This window comes from Amphibalanus amphitrite, unplaced genomic scaffold (genome assembly GCF_019059575.1).
Source record: "Amphibalanus amphitrite isolate SeventyFive unplaced genomic scaffold, NRLGWU_Aamphi_draft 002479F_arrow, whole genome shotgun sequence".
Taxonomy (NCBI): Eukaryota; Metazoa; Arthropoda; class Thecostraca; order Balanomorpha; family Balanidae; genus Amphibalanus; species Amphibalanus amphitrite.
In genome coordinates, this window is record NW_024883912.1 from 1 (window position 1) to 21976 (window position 21976).

General features: G+C 46.5%; 1 protein-coding gene across 1 annotated transcript; it reads right to left on the reverse strand.

Annotated features, from left to right (window-relative positions):
- Positions 1-6085: 6085 nt before the first annotated feature.
- Positions 6086-19965, reverse strand: LOC122377042 (rhombotin-1-like; the record flags this gene model as incomplete). Its single annotated transcript, XM_043357009.1, has 4 exons — positions 19855-19965; positions 7765-7858; positions 6488-6587; positions 6086-6223 (listed from the first exon to the last, which is right to left on the reverse strand). Coding segments are annotated over exons 2-4 (254 nt in total), but the record flags the coding sequence as incomplete, so codon positions are not given.
- Positions 19966-21976: the final 2011 nt, after the last annotated feature.

Genomic DNA, 21976 nt, shown 5'->3' on the forward strand with positions numbered 1-21976 from the left:
GCGTAATTTCCCAAACAAAAACCCAAGTAACATTTTCGATGGGGCCCACCTGGGGCCACGGGACCCAATTGAAATTTGGGGCCCAATGGGCGGCCCCTACGATTTTCTTCAAAATTTGCACAGACACTCTCCTGGGCCCCCTCTTCCTCCTCAAAGAGGGAAAGGGCCTCTTTGGGGCCCTCTTTGGGCCCCTTCCTTTGGATTCCCGGTAGGTTTCTTCAGCCAGATGAAGAGGGGCCAGGAGGTGTCTGTGCAAATTTTGAAGAAAATCGTAGGGGCCGCCCCATTGGGCCCCAAATTTCAATTGGGTCCCGTGGGCCCCAGGTGGGCCCATCGAAAAATGTTACTTGGGTTTTTTGTTGGGAAATTAGCTCTTTCCAATGATGTGCATATTGCCGGGGTCGGTCGCGAAATTAGGGGCAATACTTAGAAAGGGCCTCTTTGGGGCCTTCCCCGGTAGGTTTCTTCAGCCAGATTGAAGAGGGGGCCCAGGAGAGTGTCTGTGCAAATTTTGAAGAAAATCGTAGGGGCCGCCCCATTGGGCCCCAAATTTCAATTGGGTCCCGTGGGCCCCAGGTGGGCCCCATCGAAAAATGTTACTTGGGTTTTTTGTTTGGGAAATTACGCTCTTTCCAATGATGTGCATATTGCCGGGGTCGGTCGCGAAATTAGGGGCAATACTTAGAAAGGGCCTCTTTGGGGCCCTCTTTGGGCCCCTTCCTTTGGATTCCCCGGTAGGTTTCTTCAGCCAGATTGAAGAGGGGGCCCAGGAGAGTGTCTGTGCAAATTTTGAAGAAAATCGTAGGGGCCGCCCCATTGGGCCCCAAATTTCAATTGGGTCCCGTGGGCCCCAGGTGGGCCCCATCGAATAATGTTACTTGGGTTTTTTGTTTGGGAAATTACGCTCTTTCCAATGATGTGCATATTGCCGGGGTCGGTCGCGAAATTAGGGGCAATACTTAGAAAGGGCCTCTTTGGGGCCCTCTTTGGGCCCCTTCCTTTGGATTCCCCGGTAGGTTTCTTCAGCCAGATTGAAGAGGGGGCCCAGGAGAGTGTCTGTGCAAATTTTGAAGAAAATCGTAGGGGCCGCCCCATTGGGCCCCAAATTTCAATTGGGTCCCGTGGGCCCCAGTTGGGCCCCATCGAAAAATGATACTTGGGTTTTTTGTTTGGGAAATTACGCTCTTTCCAATGATGTGCATATTGCCGGGGTCGGTCGCGAAATTAGGGGCAATACTTAGAAAGGGCCTCTTTGGGGCCCTCTTTGGGCCCCTTCCTTTGGATTCCCCGGTAGGTTTCTTCAGCCAGATTGAAGAGGGGGCCCAGGAGAGTGTCTGTGCAAATTTTGAAGAAAATCGTAGGGGCCGCCCCATCGTGCCCCAAATTTCAATTGGGTCCCGTGGGCCCCAGATGGGCCCCATCGAAAAATGTTACTTGGGTTTTTTGTTTGGGAAATTACGCTCTTTCCAATGATGTGCATATTGCCGGGGTTGGTCGCGAAATTAGGGGCAATACTTAGAAAGGGCCTCTTTGGGGCCCTCTTTGGGCCCCTTCCTTTGGATTCCCCGGTAGGTTTCTTCAGCCAGATTGAAGAGGGGGCCCAGGAGAGTGTCTGTGCAAATTTTGAAGAAAATCGTAGGGGCCGCCCCATTGGGCCCCAAATTTCAATTGGGTCCCGTGGGCCCCAGGTGGGCCCCATCGAATAATGTTACTTGGGTTTTTTGTTTGGGAAATTACGCTCTTTCCAATGATGTGCATATTGCCGGGGTCGGTCGCGAAATTAGGGGCAATACTTAGAAAGGGCCTCTTTGGGGCCCTCTTTGGGCCCCTTCCTTTGGATTCCCCGGTAGGTTTCTTCAGCCAGATTGAAGAGGGGGCCCAGGAGAGTGTCTGTGCAAATTTTGAAGAAAATCGTAGGGGCCGCCCCATTGGGCCCCAAATTTCAATTGGGTCCCGTGGGCCCCAGTTGGGCCCCATCGAAAAATGATACTTGGGTTTTTTGTTTGGGAAATTACGCTCTTTCCAATGATGTGCATATTGCCGGGGTCGGTCGCGAAATTAGGGGCAATACTTAGAAAGGGCCTCTTTGGGGCCCTCTTTGGGCCCCTTCCTTTGGATTCCCCGGTAGGTTTCTTCAGCCAGATTGAAGAGGGGGCCCAGGAGAGTGTCTGTGCAAATTTTGAAGAAAATCGTAGGGGCCGCCCGATTGGGCCCCAAATTTCAATTGGGTCCCGTGGGCTCCAGGTGGGCCCCATCGAAAAATGATACTTGGGTTTTTTGTTTGGGAAATTACGCTCTTTCCAATGATGTGCATATTGCCGGGGTCGGTCGCGAAATTAGGGGCAATACTTAGAAAGGGCCTCTTTGGGGCCCTCTTTGGGCCCCTTCCTTTGGATTCCCCGGTAGGTTTCTTCAGCCAGATTGAAGAGGGGGCCCAGGAGAGTGTCTGTGCAAATTTTGAAGAAAATCGTAGGGGCCGCCCCATCGTGCCCCAAATTTCAATTGGGTCCCGTGGGCCCCAGATGGGCCCCATCGAAAAATGTTACTTGGGTTTTTTGTTTGGGAAATTACGCTCTTTCCAATGATGTGCATATTGCCGGGGTTGGTCGCGAAATTAGGGGCAATACTTAGAAAGGGCCTCTTTGGGGCCCTCTTTGGGCCCCTTCCTTTGGATTCCCCGGTAGGTTTCTTCAGCCAGATTGAAGAGGGGGCCCAGGAGAGTGTCTGTGCAAATTTTGAAGAAAATCGTAGGGGCCGCCCCATTGGGCCCCAAATTTCAATTGGGTCCCGTGGGCCCCAGGTGGGCCCCATCGAATAATGTTACTTGGGTTTTTTGTTTGGGAAATTACGCTCTTTCCAATGATGTGCATATTGCCGGGGCGGTCGCGAAATTAGGGGCAATACTTAGAAAGGGCCTCTTTGGGGCCCTCTTTGGGCCCCTTCCTTTGGATTCCCCGGTAGGTTTCTTCAGCCAGATTGAAGAGGGGGCCCAGGAGAGTGTCTGTGCAAATTTTGAAGAAAATCGTAGGGGCCGCCCCATTGGGCCCCAAATTTCAATTGGGTCCCGTGGGCCCCAGTTGGGCCCCATCGAAAAATGATACTTGGGTTTTTTGTTTGGGAAATTACGCTCTTTCCAATGATGTGCATATTGCCGGGGTCGGTCGCGAAATTAGGGGCAATACTTAGAAAGGGCCTCTTTGGGGCCCTCTTTGGGCCCCTTCCTTTGGATTCCCCGGTAGGTTTCTTCAGCCAGATTGAAGAGGGGGCCCAGGAGAGTGTCTGTGCAAATTTTGAAGAAAATCGTAGGGGCCGCCCGATTGGGCCCCAAATTTAATTGGGTCCCGTGGGCTCCAGGTGGGCCCCATCGAAAAATGTTACTTGGGTTTTTTGTTTGGGAAATTACGCTCTTTCCAATGATGTGCATATTGCCGGGGTTGGTCGCGAAATTAGGGGCAATACTTAGAAAGGGCCTCTTTGGGGCCCTCTTTGGGCCCCTTCCTTTGGATTCCCCGGTAGGTTTCTTCAGCCAGATTGAAGAGGGGGCCCAGGAGAGTGTCTGTGCAAATTTTGAAGAAAATCGTAGGGGCCGCCCCATTGGGCCCCAAATTTCAATTGGGTCCCGTGGGCCCCAGGTGGGCCCCATCGAAAAATGTTACTTGGGTTTTTTGTTTGGGAAATTACGTTCTTTCCAATGATGTGCATATTGCCGGGGTCGGTCGCGAAATTAGGGGCAATACTTAGAAAGGGCCTCTTTGGGGCCCTCTTTGGGCCCCTTCCTTTGGATTCCCCGGTAGGTTTCTTCAGCCAGATTGAAGAGGGGGCCCAGGAGAGTGTCTGTGCAAATTTTGAAGAAAATCGTAGGGGCCGCCCCATTGGGCCCCAAATTTCAATTGGGTCCCGTGGGCCCCAGGTGGGCCCCATCGAAAAATGTTAATTGGGTTTTTTGTTTGGGAAATTACGCTCTTTCCAATGATGTGCATATTGCCGGGGTTGGTCGCGAGATTAGGGGCAATACTTAGAAAGGGCCTCTTTGGGGCCCTCTTTGGGCCCCTTCCTTTGGATTCCCCGGTAGGTTTCTTCAGCCAGATTGAAGAGGGGGCCCAGGAGAGTGTCTGTGCAAATTTTGAAGAAAATCGTAGGGGCCGCCCCATTGGGCCCCAAATTTCAATTGGGTCCCTTGGGCCCCAGGTGGGCCCCATCGAAAAATGTTACTTGGGTTTTTTGTTTGGGAAATTACGCTCTTTCCAATGATGTGCATATTGCCGGGGTCGGTCGCGAAATTAGGGGCAATACTTAGAAAGGGCCTCTTTGGGGCCCTCTTTGGGCCCCTTCCTTTGGATTCCCCGGTAGGTTTCTTCAGCCAGATTGAAGAGGGGGCCCAGGAGAGTGTCTGTGCAAATTTTGAAGAAAATCGTAGGGGCCGCCCCATTGGGCCCCAAATTTCAATTGGGTCCCGTGGGCCCCAGGTGGGCCCCACCGAAAAATGTTACTTGGGTTTTTTGTTTGGGAAATTACGCTCTTTCCAATGATGTGCATATTGCCGGGGTCCGTCGCGAAATTAGGGGCAATACTTAGAAAGGGCCTCTGTGGGGCCCTCTTTGGGCCCCTTCCTTTGGATTCCCCGGTAGGTTTCTTCAGCCAGATTGAAGAGGGGGCCCAGGAGAGTGTCTGTGCAAATTTTGAAGAAAATCGTAGGGGCCGCCCCATTCGGCCCCAAATTTCAATTGGGTCCCGTGGGCCCCAGGTGGGCCCCATCGAAAAATGTTACTTGGGTTTTTTGTTTGGGAAATTACGCTCTTTCCAATGATGTGCATATTGCTGGATTTTGTCGATGTTATAGGCCTGAAATTGTTGAAAACGTTTATTTATGCCCCGAGGGCATACTCCCGGGCCCATATATTTGAAGCTGTTTTGTTCGGTTCAGGGGGGCGCTAGCCCCCTAAATTTGGTACCGTTGCACGTAAAATTTTGTCCTCTTTCGAATGACGTGCATTTTTAGCTGTTTTGACGGCTAGAAGTAGGGTTTTCAAAGTTCGTCGATTGTGCCCTGAGGGCATACTGTTTTTTGGGATTTGTGGCCCCCCTGATGGATTCCCCGCATTTTGGCACTAGGATTTTCGATAGAGGACACCATTCTGCACCTCTCCACCAAAATTCAGCGAAATCGTAGGGGCCGTCGATCCCTGCTGAATCCCTGCTGAACCCCTGCTGAATCCCTGCTAACTTCCGTTACATGCCATCTGCTCGGATCTCACCAGCAGCGAGAAAACATAAATTGCCGTATTTGCGGCACCAATGGTCTGAAATGGATGGGACAATTTAGTCGCCGCAGCAGCACAAAGGGCTGGGCCGCCACTGTGGATTAGTGACCGGTATCCGAATTTAAATCGTGATGACACCGATAAAGTGTGGGTCCGTGAGGGCCCGTCGGAATCACGACAAAAGCCGCCGGGGGGCGTGGATAGCGACCTGGGGCAGTCTTGTGCTACTAGGAGAAATAGACGGGCTACGCTGTGCACCATTGCCAAGATCTTATTGCTTCCAGTTACCAATGAGCCGATTAGGTCCACCTGCAACTCATGCGACGTTTAGTTGGAGAACGATGACGGTGCTGCCCTCCCTGACTGATAGCGTAATGGGGAGTGATTTATGTACTTTATTCCTAATGCAACGTTCTTGACTTGTGGAAGAAAAAGGATGCCGAAAATGTCACTCACTACATACTGCATAGAATCAAGCGTTTCCGTTACAAGTGCGTTGAGAACGAAGGCGTTCAATTTTTGCCATACATTAGTTATGCGCAAAACAATTCATGTTTCCAAACTATAATCAAAATAGAGTTTCATATTAGAGGTTGATGCAGCATACGACTGCAAAACTGTATAGATTGCCAAATAATTGTTACAACCAATCGCCACCGTAAAAAAAATCCATCGAGGCTCGCCTGACGCTTGACTCAGGGATAGTCCCATATGGCTCTGTGTAGGCTCACTTGACGTTTAGACCCGGTATAATTCTCTATGGCTCTACCTAGGCTCACCTGAGGTGTGGCCCCCGGATAGTCTTCCACCTCTATCAGACTCACCTGAGGTAGTCGCGTTTGCAGAGTATCAGGTTGGCCTTTGTGTAGAGCGACGAGCCGACCTCCCCCAGTCGGCAGTCGCAGCAGCCGCACTTCAAACAGTCCTCGTGCCAGAGGAGGTCCAGCGCGCGCAGCATATACCTGAAGCCAGACACAATCGGGGTGCAGAACTGGTGCAATACAGTGTGGTACATGACATTCTGGACAGAGCATAACTGTTATCTCACTGAAGCGTGTTTTTTCGTTGGTAAACACATCAGTAATGAGGCAATAAATTATGGCAAGCATGCTCCCCGAGACAGTATCGCCAGTCCCCACAAGCGTCCCCTGCCCACCGTAAAGGTCTCCCGATCTTTCATTGGTTTACGCCTTACGGTCATTAATTGGTCATGCGATTGGTCTGACCTGTCGCTGATGGGTTTGCCGCAGCCAGCGCAGTTTTGGCGTCCCGTCTGAGCGCCTGCCATCTCCTCTCGCTTCGAAGGCAGGCCGAGAGTTGCTCCCTCTGAAACATCAGGAATTACTTTATTTGCTTTAGCACACAGCCATTATTTCAAATACCAAAGGCGTCTGTGTTTTGCTTGAGAACAGTGTTATTTATTGATAATTAATCGTTGCGAGTATAATACCGGTCTTTGATTGCACAAGAAACATCGCGGAACAGAATGTAAATCACTGCGCATAAATTACTTGTGGCTGGCTGACCACCGCTTCCTTCCCATCTGACCCTGCTCACCCCATCAGTCAGACCCCACCCGTTTACGGCTCCCCGCGATCCTCACGCTGCCGCCTTCGCGACCCATTGCTCCCGTCCCCTCCCCTCCCCATGACGTCATCGACCGGAGCGCTACGGTGAATATTGAAATTGATGTGCGGCGCGGTGAGATGAAGCGTACGGCAGATAAGCGGTGGCGGGTGAGCCGCCGAACGAGCGAGCGGGCGCGCCGCCGAGCGGGTGAGCGAGCCGATCACACAAACAATGGTGCACGCTTGGACGCCGCTCGCGCGCGTGCCTACGCCGCCGCCGCCGCCGCCGACGCGCGCGAGCCGACGGATAGAGGATCGCAGCGCTATGGGGCGTTTGTTGTAACCGACCGCGGACAGAAGATCGGATCTGCATTCAGCTGCCAGTAGCGGCGAGATGAATAATGACAACAGAAAGGCGGTATCGGTAGCTATAAAGAACAAGGTAGGGACTGGTAGCCATTCACGGATGATTGGGCAATATGCTGGAAATGCCTCGGGCTAGTTAATTAATGAAGTTGTCATGAAAAACACATGTGGAATAAGAAGGGCGAAACAGAGAAAATGTTAAGCTTTCAAACCAGAAGAGTTGCGCATACATACTAGGCATCAAACCAACGTGACACAACTGAAGAGACTCAAATGGACGAGAGCAATGTGCGATAGAATACCTATCTTTATAAAAAGTGGTCGTTTATGCTCCACAAAATTCAAAAGTGTATTACATATTGCCTTTATCGAACTATGCAATCTTGTAATAGATGGGGAAGACTCAGGTCACTTTAACGAATCAAATCTAACACTTCAATTTTTATCTTATGTCGGTAAGCTGACCTGACTCAAAAGTCAAAACTGACCTGTGACATGCAGATGGTTTTACAATATCTAGCGGAACGAATAATCATATTTGTATCTATCTCATACATTTCTGGGCATACCTTGTTGATTCGTCATATTCGCATTAGTTGTCTTGGACTTGAGGTGTCTTGGAGCCTCCGGCCTTCAATAAACTCTCCAAAAATAGAGACCAGCCTGAAAAACAGGTGCATTAGAAAAGGAAAGTCACAAGGCATTCTGTAGGGGAAGTTGGGGGAACGCCGAATACTTTTTTTCTGACGCCCGTAGCACGCAAGGTAGACAACATAAGCTATTCTTGTTGGCGTCATTCGAGAGGCCAGTCTTTTGTCTTTCAAACATACCAGGCGCATTTGATGAATTCGCATACCGTTAAGCGCAAAAACTAAAAATATCAAAGAACTGACTTTTTCGGCGTTGCCCCGGACTGCGGGGAAAGCCGAAAATGGGATAAATGATCTACGAGGAATGCAGACATTGATGTTTTGCCAATTTATCTCAAACTTTATCCAAAATTCATCAAAGCTGACACGCGTTTTAAGAGCTTGAGGACGCTTGGTGCACACTGGAAGTTATAATTGTGTGATATAATAAAAAAAATGCTAGGTAAATCATTCCTTATAGGTAACAGGCCGTTGTGCCGGCTGAAAGTGTAATTTGTTTGACTAAAAATACGCGTTGCTATTCTACAGCAGTAAAGTCCACGTAGCGTGCTTTAACGTGCGTAATTGCACGTTTTCGGCATTACCCCAGCCAGCCATACTTTCATTTGCAGGCCCATAACTTTTAAACGTGCTGTATAAATTTCAGATAGGCAGCACACTTATGCAAAGACATGCTGAAGATTACTTGACCGAATTGGCCAGACAAACGGTAGCATAATGAGTAAGAAATGCAGCTTCAAAGGCGCATGTAGTACAAGGGAAACGTACCTTGAAAACGCTTTTGGCGCCCTCACAGCCGAAGTATTCCAAATGACAGCCCGTAACAAACATGCGATAATTGTAGTCACTTAAGCTTCAGAGCATCACTGAGACGTGGCATCCATGTCGTACGGTTTTAGAAATATCTCGAATTTCGGCTTTGCCCCAACTCCGGCATTGCCCCAACTTCCCCTACAGTCGAGCATCAACGATGTTTTGGGAGAAATCGCACGCAGTAGGTTTCTGCTCTTTTGTGTGTCGTTTTGGTTACAGAATAAGTACGGGGCACGTTTAGATGAACAGGGAATGCATGGCCCGTTTTCTTATCCGTTTATGACTGAGCTCCGACAGCAGGACAGGAGGTGCTTCGGCCAGACTGCAGAGTGCGCAATCTCAACCTCCCCAATGCCTCTATTGCATATTGCCTGGCTTTATCGAACTTTTGAACGAATGAAAGTCAATTATGAAGGAGAACATTATTGGTCGCTGCGTCGCTTTTTCAATATGAGATCTATCATTTTACTAGCTATGTGATACACAAATGTGCAACGTCACAAAGGGCAACTTCTGGGTGACTTATGAACGAATTCATCGTCTGACAATTAATGCGTGGAAATGCAGCCAATATCGGACATTTTTGTTCCAAACAGTTCAATCAGCTGGAAACTGTTGAACGAGTTAACCAGTTAATGGTTCCGCGTCAGCCATTAGACCTGCCCTCGCTATGTATAATGCACGTGGGTGGAGCTAATCTGAAAATATACGTCCGCCCTGCAATTGGATTTTTAGCCGTTAACGTGAATAGTTAATGGAAACTATCCACATTCGCAAAGGATTCGAAGTTTTCCGCTTTCTTTGAGGATTTGATCTTGATTGGTGTTAACAGCTGAACAATTTGTGTTGTGAAACTGGGAGCAATTTTCCCACACCAATAAATTGCTTGCATGTGAACTAAAATGGTTTGGTTGATCTTGAACTTCTTTAGTGCGATCGAACTATCATGATTTTGTTAACGTTACGAAATGAGCTCAAAACGTCTGAGATCACGAGCGATGAAATAGCACCAAAGCGTAATCTTGTATTAATTTGAGCGATTAATCACGTAGGCGACTCCATAGATTACTTGACCTATTCTTCATCATTGATTAGTATAGCCACTTACACAGTTGATGAAAATGACTACAAAACCCACACAGTATTGGTTTCCTATAATCTGAACCTACTTCAGGAAGATAGCTCTTACCTTACCACAAAATCTGGCTGCACATTGTTCAACTAAATAGGCGAAGTGACAATAGCTTTGTGCGTTTAACAAAACAATGATCAATGATCAACGTCGAGACACGCTGTAGAGAGTTCTCCGCCTGACGACACAATAATTATCAAGCGCTCTCAACACAACATCGTACGTCGAGGTAGACTGGGTTGCTTTGAATACAGCACGTCAACGAGCTTTATGTAGAAGGAAACTCTTCGCAAAGTCATTAAAGTTTTGCAAAGGTCCGGTTTCCCAATTATTGGCAAAGTGATTAGACACAGCTACACAGTCCTGCGGCATCATTTAACCCGCTGATTGAAATGAATGTCATTGCTTTGTTTGGTGGCATCTCAAGCACAACTCCAGTGCCATTGAGAGATAAGTCGCCAAAGGTAAGCATCTCTTTGAAAACAAGCAATAATTGTTGTACTGGTCGTCAGTAGCGGCGGAACACCTTTAACCTTCGCCCTGGTGGGGGGGGGGGGGCCATTTTGGCCCCCCCCCTGTGGTTTTTCAGCGATAACTCAGAAACCACTTGAGTTAGCGCCCTGAAACTTTGTATAGCTGTTTATTCAACATTTTTACATCATGTCCTTTTTTTGGGGGTTCGGGTCAGGTCAGGTCAGGTCACAAGGTCACCAAAACTGACACCACCTCTAAAAAAGTTCAAAGCTCTCTCAAAGGCACAGCTTTTATCCGATCGATGTAAAATTTACAGTACTTGAAGATGTCACCCAGCTCTACAAAATGGCTATCTCGGATTTTTTATAAATGTGACCTAAGGTCAGGTCAGGTCATCGCTGCTCCCCATTATAAGTCAATGGGAGAATCGAAAAGTAGTTGTTTTTCAGCTAAATCGGGCGTGATTGTTCCTATATTTCGTTATTGAAGTGTCTTGGGTCAGCAAATCACAGCCCATGTGAAACCATTTGCTTGTGACCTCGCTGAGGTCACGCTAGGTCATCTCCCTGGTCACCAGAGGTCACCAGCGGTTTTTCTGCACTTACTTGTTATTGAATAGAGATAGAGACTCCGTTCGACGTTTATCGTGTTTGTCTCGTCAATGCGGATCGAATGATATGCAGCATGACCTATTTCGGTAAGGTCATGACCTTGACCTGAGGTCAAATTTTCAAAATGACCTTTCGAGGTCAAACTATATATCATTCGACGCGTCTCGACGAGCCAAGCACGATGGTGCATGAATCGTTTCTCTATTTTCTCGTGAATGCATGCTATAGTTAAAAACATTTTCAACGAAATTTGCCAAGTTGACCTTGCATGACCTCTGTAGGCCAAACCGTTGAGCTGAGGTCAAATCTGACGAACCTTGGCGAAAGAGCTTGAAAAGAGCTATCGATTGCTTTTTTCCGCGGCTCTCTAGCTCTTCTAGTTTCCGAGCTACAGCGGAATATGTCCGGCAACACCGAAAACACTGAAATTTGACCTATGATGACCTCTAGCGACCTCAATATTGACCTTAGCGAAAAAATGACCGAAATACTTTCGAACGTACTTGTTATGGGCTTTCGTTTGCTTTTTTCCGCGTCTTCCTAGCCCTCTTCGTTTTCGAGTTAGACGGGGGGGGTCATTTTGGCCCCCCCCCACCAGGGCGAAGGTGGCTCAGACCCACACCAGGGCGCGGGTTAATGAAACGGGGGGCACTGCCGACTTTTGGTCCCATTCTTTCCATGCAACGCCCATAGGGCTAATGTTAAAATCCCAAATCAAAGGGGGCACGGTGCCCCGGTGCCCTCCCCGTTCCGCCGCCTATGGTGGTCGCCCGACAAACCCGCTACATCGGTATTTGCCCGGAATGGGAGGAGATAGAGCATTGAAAGAAAGTTTCTATCAACTGTGACAAACGACATTAGCATTTCTAAAGATTTGTTACTTGAAGAAATGAGTTTTATTTAGCCTGTGACACCTATTCGTAGTGCACAAACTGTTAATGTGTGAGTTAAATTTTTGCATGCAAGCAATCTAAGAGGAAAGCAAATGAATTACCCTTTGATTGCTTCAATGTGTGTAAGCGATAACATGACTCGTCTCTTTGCCACACGTCTTCTCAGTCCACCGTTTCATCTTACTTATATTATATGTCATTTCATAGTATACCGCAACCCCTTCATAAAAGCGCCGCCCAATCAGAATTCGCGTCTGAAAAACTCAGTCTAATGTCCACCCTGCGCGGTCCAAAATCACCGTCGTCCGTTGCCAGCGCCGGCGACCCTTTGGTGGCGTCGGTGGCACTCTGAGGCGGCACTCAGTCAGCACTCACCAGCGGAGGTCCGGCTTCGCGCCCCGACAAAACTCGGGGCCGATCTGGGCCGTGTCAGAGGCCTGATCAGACACATGCGACGCCCAGAATGTCCGGACTTCTTTATCATTTGCGAGTGTCATATTTACGGCGTGACGTTTGCCCTGGTTTATCGCCGTAAGTCGCCCCACTCAATCTCAGTAATGGATACAATGAAATGAGTTTAATCCGAAAACGCCCGAGAAATTTACTGCCGTGTCCCCGCGGCAAAAACCAAATGTAATAAGCAAAATGGACACTCGTTTGGTGAAAGTTCCAGCCTCCGGGATAATTCGGATAAGGGAGGGAAGCAGTTCAGATTTAAAGACGAAGATTTAAAGCTTGTTCAACAGAAAGGTCATTTAGATTATCGTGGCCGGGCGCCCGGAATGGATCATTCTGCCGAGTGGCCGCCGGACCGAAGGGTGACAAAGACGACGGGCAGAGCGCCGGGGCCGGCACACTGAGTGCGATTGCGGAGGCTGGGTAGAGCGACGGAGCGTGTGGCGGGGCCCGACCGAGACCCAGAAATAGTAGACAGTGACTGGAAAACCGGCGACCACACCAGCCACCGTGTGAGATCAGGGGACGCCGAGAGAGCTCGGGCGTGTAATGGTGCGCAATGGAGAGCGGTGTTCGCAACGCAACAGCAAGTTAACATGATCGTGAAATTTATAAAAACGAATTAATCAAGCATTCTAAACGAGTCATGATTTATTGCACAGTAACACTGTCGCACTTACCCTAGAGTTAGTCAATTGTTCACCTAACCCTTAAATTTCATTACCCTGACGCAAATGACCCTCTTGCGGCCATGTCAGGCCGGAATAGCGATTCGGAGTACGTCAGCCCAAATTATCCACCCGTTTCCAGTCTGGGCGTGGTTGTAAAAGTTCCAATATGTAAAATGATGTTTGCTGCATGCATTGTGGTAGGTGTCAAGGTTACGTGAGGGTCAGGTCAAGCTCACTGACCTTAGATGACCTTGGCTCACTTTGTTGAATTCACATGGTTCCAGGGTAATTTTGGGAGCTGATTTCGAATTTAACACCATTTGAACATTTGAGAAGTAGCTTTGGTGCCCATTCAACATATTACCAAGCTTTCAGTGGTGGTTAACATCTACTATTGATAGCCGGCAGGACGCTTGCTGGTTGACCTGACCTGACCTGACCCGCCCTACCCCAAAATATACGCATACATCATCTTTGATCAAAACTAACACTAACTTCGTAATCAGAACCCCGAAAAGCCCATGCCAACCTCACTTTACGAAGTCTAGCAGGTCCCAATTTTCACGACTTGTGGGTCGCTGACGTGACCTGGAAGTTCAATCAATGACCTGGGACCTTAATACCGAGTATCCTTGGCTTCCTCTTGTCACGGGCAGCAAGAAAAGCTCTAGCTCTAGCTCTAGCTCGATCATCAGCCAAACGGCTGGGAGGGTTCCGAAGGACCCCTATACGTTAGACGCTGTAAAAAAGCCAAACACGGGAGAGGTTTAAACATGTATCATCAGTTTTTGGTGGTTTCTAGCATAATTGGGCATTAAAAATTGACTTATTTAACTGAAAAAGAAGGCCGTTAACCCGCGCCCCGCTGGGGGGGGGGGGCAGAATCTGCCCCCTCCCGTTTTTCGCCAATAACTTCTAAACGCGTTACGTCAGCGACGTCAAACTTTCAGTACCTTATCATATATCAATTTGACACGTTCCCTGAAAATTTAAGCGAAATCCGTCGGATAATTTTTGAGAAATTGACGTTTTAGTGACGTCATGTTCGCCATTTTCGCCTCAAGAACGGCAACATTTCAAACGCCGCAAACATTTTCATTTTTAAAGGAATCAAGACGTAACAAAAAGGTTATACGTAATTCTACCTTGTTTATCAAATGGTTATCTCCGTTTTTTGAAAATATTGGATGTTGGCCCAATTTTTTTTCTTAACCCGCGAGTTGCTGGGGGGGGGGGCGTTAAACGCCCCCACTTTTTTCGCCGGGCCATAGCATAAAAACGGCGCGCCGCAGGCGCGCCAAATTTTGGGTACTTGTAGGGAATTGATTGAAGCTTATTGTGACAAAGTTTCAAAAAAAATCGGTCGGAAAATTTTTGAGATATCGAGGTTTTAGTGACGTCATGATTTCTGAGTTTTCGACCAAAAACGGCATATGTTCAAAAAATCATATAAAATCACAGAATGGACATACAGACATGCCGTAAACGCCATTAGACTGCCAATACCATGATCAATCAAATGGCTATCTTCGATTATTGATTATCGTTCCGCATTTTCATATAGTACTCAGCTTTCGTTGAAATTAAATAAAAACTCAGCATATATCGGACGTTTCGTGTTCGGTTTAACACTTCATCGGCGATACTCATGAGTATCGCCGATGAAGTGTTAAACCGAACACGAAACGTCCGATATATGCTGAGTTTTTATTTAGTTCCGCATTTTCATTAATCTTGAACTGAATCTTGGCATTTTTTCGTGACTACTTCACGACCATGATACATGCATTTCTTAAATTGAACTTTTTGAGCCAAACACGTACACATATGATAAAATGAATGTCACCATCGTGTTTTACGCCCCAAATTACCTATAAAACATGTGTCACAGGCTGCGAATATCAGTTTTGATTTTCGGGGATATGTGCCTACCCGGTTGACCTGACCTTGACCCTGACCTATGCTTGACTGACCCCTACATGGAGCTAACACTCTTGTAGGCCATATATGATGGATTGTGCATCGTTTGGACAGAGTTTATGACGAGAGGCGCCCATTGAGAAGTCCTGAAGTCCATGCTACTGAAAGCCCGATTTCAGGTGTTTGACCTGACCTTGACCCGACCTGTGACCTCAAAATTCAACTTTGAAGTACTCATCTGAAGCGTCTCGTCGCGCTCTTTCGTTTGCCGCCTCGTGCGTTTCGCTACGCCTATTGGTTCTCGAGTTATCGGCTGGGGGCGTTTAACGCCCCCCCCCCCCCCAGCAAACGGTGGGTGGCGAAATACCCCAGCAACTGCCGGGTTAAAAAACTGACTTTTGGGAAAATATTTATAAAATCCAAAACTTTGAGTGTATCGAAAACCGGAATGTATGTCAAAGAAGTGGTCTATGTGCACCTACATACCAATTTTTAGAAGAGTCGGTTAAAAAATGTGGGAGTTTTTTTTCAAAATTTTATGACGTCACGACACAAAAAAAAAATTGAAAAATGATTTTATTGGAAGTTCTAGACCTCCTACGGAAACAAAAATAGCACCATTCGATTCGCCGTGAAAAAACTGCATCAGATAGACACCTTTTTAGGCCTTAACAACCAACTTCAAAACTTGACCTCACTTGACCTGACCTTGACCTGACCTCGACCTGACATTCATCCAGAGGTGGTCCATATCACTTATTGAGTGTGCCTATTGAATTCTATGAGTAAAATGACCCATAAAACATGTGTTGCACATGCCCTTTTCTATATTTTGTTTTTGGTGACCTGACCTGACCTGACCTAACCTTGACCTTGACCTTTGAATGACATTGTATGCAACGAATAGATTAGAGTATGTACAGATGTACGTTCTTTCACTGACTCCACTGTTCTTCCAAAGCTGGATTGAAGTGAATGACATGACATAAGACCTTGCATATGTCATGCCCATTGGTAAGAATGTCGCCAGCTTGCTCCTGGGAGATGTACTTACATTCTCACCGCTATCTGATGAGATCACAGTCTTGGATCCAGCATCCACATCCCTAGAGCAGGGTCAAGGTTTTCGGATTTTGTCACATTCTATGGCGTTTTTGATATTTGCTCATTTTGGACGCTGTTCCTGCCCTGCTTGCAATTAGCAGCCCAAACCTTAGTAGTGCCATATGATTGGCCACAACCAATAAGTTTAATTTCAGGTCCTTTTTAATTTCAGATAAAGGCATGACTTTCAAATCGCAATACTTTATAAAAGCTTGGTTCTCGATTTTCTCCGTTTTCACCAAACGCGGAGTCTTCTTCACTTTAACGGGCTCTAAAAACGATACGAAAAGGACTAGGACTTCAAAACTTGTTGTACACACATAAGAATAGTGGCAAAATGCGTGACCAAATTTTCATTAACCTGCGTCACCTGTAACTGTGTTAGACTCGAAACTTTTCGTTCACCCCACGTAAGTAGTAACTATAATTTTGCGTTTACTGTGCAGGAAAGTAAAATGAATGTGACACCTGGGGCATTCCACGATAGATCGCACCAGGCCCGTCACCCTCATCTCTCAGATTTTAATGAAAATCGGTACTAGGGGTAATCATAGGCCCCAAAGACGCCAGGCAAAATATCAGACTTCTCAGATCAAAACTTTTTGAGTTATATTGCATTACATTTTATAACTTCGGTTTGTAACGGTGAGTTTGATGGAGTTTGATGGCGGTAAACAGCACTAAGCTTGTGATGAATCAAAAATTAATATTACCTTTTAAAAATTCCAAAGAAAAATTTTCATTGTTGAAAAAAACTAAATCTTTTTTTATTTGCCTCTAATGACTTATGGGACCAAAATTTTTCACATATTTATTTTTTTCAAAATAAACTTCATGTCATTGCAAGTCGACATGCAAAAAATGAGAAAGGTGTTCTTTCTATAAGTTCCTCGTTTTCCCGCAAACAAAATGGGTTTCGGAGGGGTTGATACGACTCCAGCACGCCGTTTCGCTTCTAATAGAGCTAGAGCCTCGCGGAAAAAATGAGTGTGTGTGCCGTTACAAGTCGCAGCGATTGGTACCCGATTTTAAGGTCTCAGCTTAACCAGTAGCGTCTCAGGTCAGGTCAAGTGACTGAAGTTACGGGTTCCGTTTTTAGTAAATAACTTCGCAAAAAATGGCCGCAGAGCCGCGCCGATTTTGGCATCATTGTGTTCTGCAGCTCGGGTGCGTCGAATGGTATACTTTTTGTTAGGGTGAGGTCAACTTAAGGAGTTGACCTCGGGTCAAGGTTGAGTCAGAGCCTCTCAGGTCACGAACCTGCGCAAAGGTTATCATATGGCATATCATTCGATTCGGAAGGTCTTCCCGAGTCCATTGGTGGCTTTCCCGACTCTCTAGCTCAATTTGATCGGGAGTTATTGAGGAAAAACTCGTACGACCCCAGTGACGTCATAAATGACGTCACGCAAGGCTAACAATTCAAAAGTGAAGCATTGGACTTTGCAAGGAGTGCAAGAAATCACGATACCATGTACGAGAGATAATTTTAGATCATTCTCGGCGCCAAAATAACACTTTTTATTTTTGCCCATAGACTGATAATAGTGATGTCACGTGACCGACCTGACCTCATGTGACCTTAAAAAATTTTCAGATATACAAGTTGTGAGACCTCTGGAGGACACCATGTATGCGTCCTGTAACTTTCATCTCGGACAGCTATGGTCATTGGCGTCCAAAACAAGTCAGAACCAAACAGCCTTTTTCACTCTCGCGCTTATAGGAAAGAGGGTTGGATAAACCCTCTTTTCATTTTTTTTTCAGATGACTCAGACTTCAATTGAATTTTCAGTAACCCGTGATGTCACTAGGCAGCTTTACCACGCCATTTGTAAGCTCCCCTCCCGAAATCACTATTCGAAACCGTTATCGTGACGTAAAATAAATACATTTATCGAAAGAACACCTTCCTATTTTTTTTTTGCATACTTCTTAACAATGAGCCAAATATTTTTTTAAAGAAATAAAAACTCCAAAAAAAAATTGGTCCCAAAGTTCAAAAAATACAAATGAAAGAAAACTTGATATGTCATATATAAAAATAGCGTATTTTTCAAAATTTCAAAAATACATATCAATCTCTGTTTCATTGCAAGTTCAATGTTATATAACATTTGGCATTTGAATAATCCGTCTTAGAGTTACAGCCCGCCAAACTTAGTGCTGCAAAGCAAGATCCAAAAAATGTTATACACCATAACCCAAAAAAATACTTATCTGATAAGCCTGAAATTGCTACAGGTGGATTCAGAGCCCCTGATTACCCCTGAGACTATTTCTCGTCAAATTCCGAGAGATGAGGGTGTCAAATTGGAACAAAGTGGTACGATCTATCGTGGAATGCCCCACCTGCCAGCGTTGAGAAAATGCAGAAATATGTCGTCGATTTCGAGATGTAACGCTTTCTAAAAAAGCAGCCTTACTCCAACCTCCCCTAAATTCTCTTTGGGTGTTCTATTACATATATTCCGTTTTTTAAACAGCGGCAAAGCAGTTTTTGTTTTGTTCCATTGGTAACAGATCGAGGGTTATCAGATATCTTAGAGCTCTTCATTCGAATGGGTGCCAGAGCCTACATACATTCTCATAGGAGCTTCCTTGTCATTTTGATGGACATTGATGGATTGTGAAGTTCATGGCTACAGAGAGTTCCTGGCCATCTTACAACTGGAAGATCCACCACAAGTTTTATGGCCGCCATAGCCGCGGCCATTGCGCTCAGGCAGTGGTAGGTGCACTCAGTGCAGAGCACAATAGGCCGTAGTGTATTCGGTCGGCACGGTGGCGAGTATAGGTTAATGACCATATCAAACATTAAAATAATACATTTGTGCCATGTTAATGATCAATTTCTTTCCAATCTTACTTACAGTAATCATGGCAAAAAACACCATCCACTACATTAAATTTTCTATAGAAAGTTGGCACCTCAGTTGTTGGCGAAATGCATCAGTAGTCTGTTCACACTTCCAATTCTCTATTCAGGAAATTAGACGAAAAGCTTCTAAATTGTCAAAATAAGACGAACACAAATAAGCTACGCTGCCACACAAATCGCCTTTCTCCCAGTGCAACTTGCCATGGAACGTCACAAAAATCATGGCTTCGCGTACTGTCCTATTTATGTTTCCTTATGGATGCTAGAGCAAAATGTGTTCAGTTTTTAAGAGCGCTTCGACATAAAAGTCGGCAATACGCGTCTATAACACGATGTAATTGTGAATGTAGGTATTATCTCAATTCAGCAATCAGCATCATCATCAATAGAGCTATTTGTCAACGAAGAACCCCATTGATAAAACATGGGACATCCAACCCGGTGAAAATGTGGATTTGAGTCGATCCAGAGATTGATATATGACTGCTGGCGAAAGTGATCCTCAGTTGATGGGTGCGGACTGCGGACTTATAAGACTGTCTTTGAACAATTAAGTCCGTCGTAATTTGACTTCTTTCTCTCAAGTGGCGACAACCCAATCAAACGGTAAGTAACATACTTGGATTATACGTATGTGCTATGAAGGCCATCACTGTAAATGGTCGTCAAGGCCTCGTTGCCTCGTAGATCTATGGACAAAGTCAATTTGATCCAAAAGCTTAAAGAAGAATTTAAAAATGCTTAAGCAGGAAGCATTCATACGCTAGAACATGAAGGCGTGTTCTTTTCTGAGGACGGCCTGTCCCCTGTGACCCAGAAATTGCTGGACACTGGCCACCGGTAATCCCCGAGATGGATACGCTCTACAATAGCATTAATTGCCTATTTGGCAAGCAAAAATGCATTGATGCAGGCAGGTGAACACTGAACACCTTGCTTAGATATTCTGCTCGATATTTTCTGCTCAACATTTCTGAAACAGCAGTTGACGCTCAGCATACCGATCTCACGAACATTTATCATGTCCCCAATATTTCTACGCTAATTGACTTACCTCCGTGCCACGGTGACGCGGTGTCACGATCCACCGGTCACCACCGATGCCCCAGGCGATACACCACGTGACCTTCCACCGCCGTCCTCAGCCGCGGGCTGCGTACCGGCGAGTGCCTGAGGCGATCCCCGGCCACTCAGTCACATGCCGCCGTATCGACCAATCAGAGCGCAGCGGGCGGAGCCAACGCGGGCGGGGGTGGAGCCTGACCGCAGGCGCCTCCTCGCCTGTAGCGTTGATGCGGGTCGACTCAGAGCGTTCCTCCATCCCCTGCCCCAGTGCCCGACCCCAGTCCCAGTGACCGTCTCCGAGTCTCGAGAGGCAGCCCTGCAGAGATGTGGTGGTTTTGGGTCGGGTGCTGTCGATTCTACAGATTCTTTAGCTGGCACCGACAACAGCATTGGAGACGAGGCGTTTTTGAGGTAACGCTCAGCTGAACGTTGATACGTGTACGGCATCCGCGATTCATAGATATTTAACCCGCGCCCTGATGGGGGGGGGCCATTTTGGCCCCCCCCTGTGGTTTTTCTTAAATAGCGAGAAAACGGCGGCGCGCAGCGCCGCCAAATTTTGGGTACCTTACCGGGCATCAATTTGACACCTTCACACAAAATTTCAAGTCACAGGTCACCTCAGGTCAGGAGTTATTGAGGTCAAACTGAGGTCATGTTCGAGTAAAAATGAGCAAAAAACATGACATCTTGAAACGCTCACCAATTCTACAGTTAACAAGCAATTTTAAAGTTCTTTATGTGGTTGTGTAGAGAAAAGACGGCGCTACAAAACTGCTATCTCGGATTTTCGAAATTTTGGGATTTTGACCCCCCAAAATCAAAAAAATTGATTTTTTTAGAAAAACTCAAAAAATTTCCAAAAATTTTTCGAATTTCGAAAAAACCGGAATATATATGATAGTCCCAGCGCTCTTCGATATACATACCAAATTTTAGATCGATACCTCTTTTTTTGGCCAAGTTATAGCGAAAAAACTGTTAAAAATTGATGACGTCAAATTTTTGAACTCAATTTTTAGCAATTCTAGACCTCGTAGCGCAAAACGGAGACCACCATTGAACTCCCCGTGACGAGCTGCATCGAATCGATACCCATTTTATGCAAAAATATCAACTTTGAAATTTGACCTAATTTGACCTGACCTTGACCTGACCTTGACCTGACCTTGACCAAAACGTGACCTAAGCTGGCCCTAAAGTCTGTCTGACCCACATAATCGCATTTGTCATGTAAAATGGACCATAAAACATGTATCACACGACACTTTCATATTGTGACCCCCCCAGTGACCTGACCTCTGTGACCTGACCTGGTATCAGTGACCTCAAATAGCAAAATATGTGTCTGAAGAACATTTCCCCATCGATGATTTTCAATGAAATGCATTTTACACGATTTTACAACGCATTTCTTGAAATGCCTGTAAACGGTGAAAATTCGACCTTTGACCTGACCTGTGACGTCATCGGTTTGACCGAGGTCAATGAAATTGGGTCACAAGGTAGTTCCCCGTTGGGGCTATCCAACACCGTTTACCGCTTGTCGCTATGTTGCGTGGTTCTCGAGATCTGAGGGGGGGGGGGCCAAAATGGCCCCCCCCCCCCCCATCAGACCACGTTGCTCGGCAGACCCCATCTGGGCGCGGGTTAAATGAGTGTGGTCGAGTTCAAACAAAGTTGTTCTTATGTATGTTGAAATTGTAGATCATTTGCGTAGACAACTGAGATGATTGTGCATACTGGGCGCGACAAAGTGGATGCCTTCTCCAAAACGGCAATGCAGAGGTGGCTAAACCGATCAGTGATCAATCACTATCAGTGATTATCGGCGCACTGTTGTCCCAAGCAGTTATCATGGCTACACTATGTTTTCTACTAATCACCATTCCCTGACGATCTGACTTATCTAGCCCAAAGAATCGACTCCGCTGGGCGCTGCTAGAGTCTCAGACTCATGCAATTGTTTGAGGAAGCATGAGCTCCAGATGCCTATATCAAAAGCAGGTTTAGATGGAGTGACGTCATCACCCATCCGAGTTACTAATGGTGGCCTAGAGTACAGCAAAAGGAAACAGAAGTGTGATGTCAGACTATCACCAGCAAGATGC